Below are 7,302 nucleotides of genomic sequence, written 5' to 3'. Positions count from 1 at the left end.
GTAAGTGACAGTCACAACCAAAACAACTGAATGGATAACCAAACAGGCTGTGTGGGGTGACCAGGCCAGCAGGGGGGTTAGTGAGGGATGACCAAATGACTGAGCAGCAGGCTGCATGGGGTGACCAGGCCAGCAGGGGGGGTATTTAGGAGCAACCAGGCTGGTGGAGGGGGCAGTTGGGGGCGACCAGGCCAGCAGGAGGGGCAGTAAGGAGTGACCAGGTCATCATGGGGGACAGTTAGGGGTGATCAGGCAGGCAGGCAGGTGAGCAGTTAGGAGCCAGTGGTCTAGGATTATGAGAGTGGTGTCCGACTGCCAGTTTAGGCCCGATCCCAGCAGTCAGACATCTCCTGAGGGGTCCTGGATTGGAGAGGGTGCAGGCTTTACTGAGGGGACCTTCTCTGTGCATGAATTTTGTTCACCGGGCCTCTAGTCTATATATATAAAAAGGCAGTGACCAAAACGAACGAAGGCTCGACCGAACACCAGAAGTCAGTCCTGCACTGCTGCCACTGCAGGTGCAGTGACCCAGCACTGACTGCTAAGGGGGCCGCAGATCAGGCCCAGAGAGAGGCCTGGAGAGAGGAGCAGGGTCTGATCTGTAGCCTCTGTGGCAACTGTTGATTAGCCCTTGCCTCTCTCTTTCTCTCCAGGCCTGGCCAGCAGCATTCCTCTCTTTCTCTTCGGGCCTCCACGAGGGCTGCTGATCAGCCCCCCCCTCTCTGATCAGGCCCAGAGATAGGCCCAGAGATGCTGACTGGCATAGAAACCAACCAATCAGAACCAAATCTGGGTGAACTGTGAGGAGCCAATGGCTGACTAGGAGATGGAGCTTTTGACACTGCCTGGCATAGAAAATGACCAATCAGAACCAAATCTGGGTGAACTGTGAGGAGCCAATGGCTGCCTAGTAGGATTTTTATATGAAAAACATTCAATTATACCAATTTAACTTAAGGAGAGTAGAGCATCTCTTTTCATTGGACTATTCTTCCTGTTAAACTCATGAATGGTAACATACCAAATAAATTTAAATATTTCCAGTCCTCTTTTTATAAGATGAAAGAACAAATTATTGTAATTTTTAGTGGTCTTCTGGGAAATCTAAAAGACTGTTTAAAGTAAAGGTATCCAAAATTGAGGTATAATTAAAAGTTTATATTTTATTTTCATTTTAAGGTTCAGTTTTTGGAGGCAAAAGCCAAAGATTCAAATTATTTGAATATTAAAGAAGATTATAGGTACCTGAAAAGCAATATTATTTATAAATATTACCTTGCTATAATTATACTTTTTACTCTCCAGCTTTATAATAAACTTAAAAAATATCAACTTGCATCCCTGTGCAAATTTCAAGTCATAAGAGGGAGAAAAATGGACCTCAGATCTTTCCAGGCCTTGTAATTTTCATTATCTGACTTATTTAGTGGTTTTTTGAAAGGCCCCAATTACAAGGTAGGCTCAAGTTCCTGCAGTACAAAAATATTTGTCTCAGATGGTTGGGGTGAAGAGTGGTTTATGTTGAAAAGTGTTACAAACAAGTGTTTTGATTTGGCAACTGCTTTAGGTGATAAATTTCTGTTGTTTACAAATTATCCAGTCTACCGTAGTCTGTTACAACAGCCTAAATGGATGAAGACATACACATGGCCAATAGGTATAGATGAGGATGCTCACTAATCACTGGGGAAATGAAAATTCACACCACAATGAAATATCACCTCATACTTGTTAGGATGGCTATTATCAAAGATAAGTGTTAGCAAGAAAGTGAAGAAATTTGAACCTTTGTACACTGTTGGTGGGAATGTATATGGTTTAAATGCTATGGGAAAAGTTATGGAGATTTCTCAAAAATATAACTGAAACTACCATATGTTTCAGCAATTACTACTTATGGATAAAAAAAGTGTGTGTGTGTATATATATATATATATTATATAAGACTTGAGGATACATCCAGCCTCTTGTTTTTTAATCAAAGAAATATCTGCCCTCTCATGTTTATTGCAGCATTATTTACAATAGCCAAGACATTGAAACAACCCAAATGTCCATTGACAGTTAAACAGATAAAAAACATGTGGTGTATGCACACAATGAAATATTATTCAGCCTTAAGAAAAGAAGGAAATCCTGCCATTTGCAACAACACGGATGAACCTGGTGAACATTGTATTAAATGAAATTGTCCAGTCATAGAAGAACAAATACTGTATGATTCCACTTATGTGAAGTACCTAAAACAGTCAGACTCAAAGCAGAGAATAGAATGGTGGTCACCAGGCCCTAGGGGAAAGAAAAATAGGACATTGCCATACATTGATGTGTCTGTGTAAGATAATGATATGCTTGGAGGATGAAGGATGATAGCAGGAAAAAATATAGTTTATCATTTCTGAATACTGAAGTAATTTACACATACACTAAGTAGTGATTTATATCTGAAACATTGATAAATTGAAAATATATTAAAATTTAATGAGCCTTTCATGAAATAAACATTTTAGAATTCCCAACATATGTTATAAAAATATGAATGATACCAATGAGAATATGAATGATTTCAGACATATATAAATAATTTTTAAAATTGATTTTGGACAGATTTGAATTCATGCCAACACTTATTGTGAAATTCTGTGTTGATTAGTTTGACTTTGAATTCACCTGATGCAAAAAAGGCCCCAGAACTCAGGCCATTTGGGGATCATTTCTAAGAAGTAAAAAGGATTAATGAGAACTCTCAATTCAAGCGGAGATGGAATCCCAGGAGATTCCTATTTCCAAGGGAAAGCTCCATGAATAATAAAGCAACTCAAATCAGGTCACCGACATTTTTATCTTAGACATGGATAAGAAAGCTGCCTTTGCATGATTTTAGCAACTATGCTGCCTTAAGATGCCAGGTGAGAATGAAAACAAGGTTTTACATGAGTTGAATTTGAGATAGAACAAATTTTAGAGACTTGTAATAAATTAGTGAGTAAGGAAAGTGTAGCCTGTAATACAAGGAATCATAAGGCCTACAGAATGTTTCTCTTTTTGAAAGTAGCCTTCTTTAAAAAAAAAAAAAAAACTGATATGTTTGGACAATGACACTGAACCACGTAAAGAAAGTGGGCTTAAAGTATTCCTGAATCAAATAAAAAGAGAACTATCCTTGCCTATGAGAACATTGAATATGAGATTTAGCTACATTTCTGAACAGGAAACATATACTCTGAAAATGACAGGGAACTCCTGGATGCGAAAAGGCACTATAAAGAAATCTGGCAGCAGACACTTAACTCTAAGAGGCCCCATGATTAGAGGAGGCAGAATGTGCTCCCATGAAATAAAAATGAGTTTATTACATACTCTTCCATCTGCCCTGTCCCAGCATAATTCTAAATATATTTTTAAAAATGTGTTTATAATGCTGCTGGGACTAATTTTAACTTTATTTCTCATTCTTTATGTATTAGATAGCAGGTAGGGTATTAATTAATCACGTCTGAAAGTCTCACCCAAATGACCCAGATTGAGACTTTGACAAATTAAATAGTATTCCAATTTAAAGGCAGAGGCAGTGGGCAGGGTCCTAAGCTTCTCATCTTTAATAGGAGGGCAAGGAGAGTGTAAGGCTTGGAAGAAAAGTTATTTAAATTTTTATTGTTTTCTTTACTAATATTTCCTTATCAAGAATTAGACACAAGTGAAATTTTTAGTAAATCATATGGGAAATACTTAGGCTATCACAGGTAGAGTCTGTCTGTCTCATGCAGACAATAAAGATTTTGAAGTGCAAATTTCATAAGGCTCACACACACAATATCAGCAATGATATTAGTGAGTGAGAATGGTGACAAATCAGGAGGAATAGTTTACAGAAGAGTTTATTGTTAGTGGGAATGACTTCATAGGGATGTGACGAGTGTGTATGGAATGCCTATGTAGATTCATTGTAAAACATAAGTACAAATTAAATGGTAGAACATAATTAAAATGTACCCAAAATATGAAACCAAAATTTTATTATTAAAGTAACAGAATTATGTCAAATGTATATAACAAATCTATATAAAATGTTTTCTAAATTAGTATTTTAACTTTCTATATCCATCTCTTTGCATAAAAAGCAGATCAGTGCATGCTATTAATCACTAGTTTAACATGTATCATTGTTGACCAAGGCAGAGAAATTTCATAGAATAGTGTGCTACTGTAATGATAAGGCAAAGTGTGAATCTATCTTATTTTATTGAGGATTTTAGTACTCAGTTTAAAATACCATTATACCATTTGTATGACTTAGGTAATTGCAACCTGAATGTCCATTGGTAGATGTATATATAAAGAAAATATTGCATATGCATAAAATGAAATATTCTTCAGCTTTAAAAAGGAAGAAAATCCTATCATTTGCAATAACATGAATGAACCTGGAAGTCATTAGACTAGTTAAAAAAACACAAATGCAGAAGGACAAATACTACCCGATATAACTTATATGTTGAATCTAAAATAGTCTAACTCATGAAAGTAGATAGTAGACTTTTTTTCCCTTTCAATTAGCTAGCATATCTGGAGAATTTGACCAACAGGATAGGTACTTTCTAGTTTAGACTCACATTTTATATATGAGTATTTTACAAATAAGATCAATATTAAAGTTTTCATAAGGTTAGGAATCATTTATTCCAAGGTATAACACTAAGAGCGTAAAAAAGAAGAAGTAATTTTTAACATTTGCTTTTGGAACAATGAATTTTCTTTTAGGAAAGGCGTGCTACCCTGGCATCATGCATTATGAAAATAGTACAAACTCCATATTCTCCACCTTCCTGGTGACAGGCATACCTGGGCTGGAGGCTGTGTACATCTGGATCTCCATTCCCTTCTCTTTCATGTTCTTCATTACCTTAGTGGGCAACATGACCATCATTGCAATTATTTGGCGAGAACAGACCCTCCACGTGCCTATGTACCTCTTCTTGGCCATGCTAGCAGCCTCTGATCTGGGTCTGTCCCTCTTCACCTTCCCCACAATGCTGAGGATCTTCTGGCTGGATGCTCGCGAGATCACCTTCTCAGCTTGCTTTACCCAAATGTTTTTTATCCACACCTTCCAGGATTTTGAGTCAGCTGTCATACTGGCAATGGCTTTTGATCGCTATGTGGCCATTTCTTATCCACTACACTATTCCTCCATCCTTACCCATAGTGTAATTGCCAAGATAGGTCTGGCCATTGCTGTGCGAACCTTCACGATACAGGTACCCCTTCCTATCCTCTTGAGAAGGCTGTGTTTTTGTCGCTCCAATGTACTTTCTCATTCGTACTGTCTGCATCCTGATATCCTAAAGCTCTCCTGCTCCAACACAAGAATAAATAGCATATTTGGACTCTTCGTGCTGCTCTCCACTATGGGGCTTGATTTTCTCCTCATTCTTTTTTCATACATTCTGATCCTAAAAACAGTACTAAGCATTGCATCCCATGGTGGCCGCCTCAAGGCTCTCAACACCTGTATTTCCCACCTCTGTGCTGTGATCCTCTTCTTCACACCCATGATCTGCCTGTCTATACTGCACCGCTTTGGCCCAAAACTTCCCTCACACATTTACGTGACCCTGGCCAACATGCACTTTCTCATTCCACCTGTGATGAACCCCATTGTGTATGTGGTGAAAACCAAGCCAATACAAGATAAAATTCTGAAACTCTTTATTAAAAAAGGATCAGGAAAATCCAAAGTCACATTTATAACATGAGTGAGCACTATCCTAAGAATGCTTCATGAAACGAAGAACTTGCTACTATTCCAAATGCCCAAAGAGATTCTGTTTGACCACTGACGGTTCTGAATAATATGGGATGTAAGGCTGGAAACTATTTATTGTCTATGATTTGAATTAATATATATTAAATAATAAAAAGTATTCAGTAAAATAAAAATTTTAAATAATGAACTAGGTTCATTATTTCTTAGTCCAATGGGTCACATATTAAGGTCAGAGAAGTTTGTGATCTTATAGTCCATTTTTCACAGAGTAAGTAAATTACTACTTGTTATCATTTGTATATGTATCACCCTTGATAGACTGATATTTATTTACTGAATACTTACTATATTTTTTTCTTTTTGAGGTACTGGAGATAACTTAAACAAAGTTCTCGCCTTCAGAGTGGTTTGTTTTCTTGATAATATTGTCAAATTAAGGAACAACATGTAAAAAAAAAAACAAATGAATATCTAATACTGAAAAGAACTATAAAGCCATGAAGCCATGAAATAATGTCAACAATCTCTACTTAAATCTGTACCAACATTGTCCTGGCCAAGTGCTCAGTTTGTTGGAGCATCGTTCAATACACTGAAATGTTGTGGGTTTGATTCCCGGTCAAAGCACATACCCAGTTTTTGGGTTTGATTCCCAGGAAGGGGTGTATGGGAGGCAATCAATCAATGTTTCTCTCTCTCTCTCTCTCTCTCTCTCTCTCTCTCTCTCTCTCTCTCTCACACACACACACACACACACACACACAAACAACACAAAAAATTAATAAACATATCCTTGGGTGAGGAATAAAAATAAAATTGTACCAACATTTCTATTGCCAGACTCTAAATCTCTAGCATAATGTTCTTTCACACATGTTCACACTTTGACTTCAGAGCCTCTGGACTTTGGCCTTGAGATCGCTAATCCTGATCCTTGGAACATTCACCTTGTCTAAGTCTATGACAACATTGTTAATTCATTGTCTTTCATAGTCACTACTAGAGGCCCGGTGCACGAAATTTGTGCATGGAGGGGGAGGGTGTCCCTCAGCCCAGCCAGCACCCTCTCCAATCTGGGACCCACCGGGATTGGGCCTAAACAAGCAGTCAGACATCCCTCTCACACACAATCCAGGACTGCTGGCTCCCAACTGCTCACCTGCCTGCCTTCCTGATTGCCCCTAACTGCTTCTGCCTGTCAGCCTGATCAGCCCCTAACTACTCCCCCGCCAGCCTGATTGATGTCCAACTGTTCCCCTGCCAGCCTGTTTGCTCCTAACTGCCATCCCTTGCAGGCTTGGTCCCCCCAAACTGCTCTCCACTGCAGGCCTAGGTCCCCCCCAACTGCCCTTCCCTGCAGGCCTGGTCACCCCCAACTTCCCACCTCTGCTGGCCTGGTCACCCCTAACTGCCCTCCCCTGCAGGCTTGATTGCCCCCAACTGCCCTCCCTTGCAGGCCTGGTCCCTCACAACTGCCCTCCCTTGCTGGCCATCTTGTGGTGGCCATCTTGTGTCCACATGGGGGTAGGATCTTT

The 7,302-nt window shown here is 39.1% G+C and overlaps 1 protein-coding gene across 1 annotated transcript; it reads left to right on the top strand.

Moving 5' to 3' along the window:
* Positions 1-4,784: 4,784 nt before the first annotated feature.
* On the top strand, positions 4,785-5,756 carry LOC103304112 (olfactory receptor 51G2-like). The gene has a single exon (XM_008161049.2). The coding sequence runs from the start codon at positions 4,785-4,787 to the stop codon at positions 5,754-5,756; it is 972 nt and encodes a 323-aa protein (XP_008159271.1).
* The last annotated feature ends 1,546 nt before the right edge of the window (positions 5,757-7,302 follow it).

The sequence above is a fragment of the Eptesicus fuscus genome, chromosome 13 (genome assembly GCF_027574615.1).
Source record: "Eptesicus fuscus isolate TK198812 chromosome 13, DD_ASM_mEF_20220401, whole genome shotgun sequence".
NCBI classification, from domain to species: domain Eukaryota; kingdom Metazoa; phylum Chordata; class Mammalia; order Chiroptera; family Vespertilionidae; genus Eptesicus; species Eptesicus fuscus.
Note: the sequence above shows the minus strand (reverse complement) of the source record. Positions and strands in the feature narration are given on the sequence as shown.

What these genes read in the sequence shown, in the direction of transcription:
- LOC103304112 (XM_008161049.2), top strand. Translation starts at nt 4,785, where the DNA reads ATGCATTATGAAAATAGTACAAACTCCATATTCTCCACCTTCCTGGTG.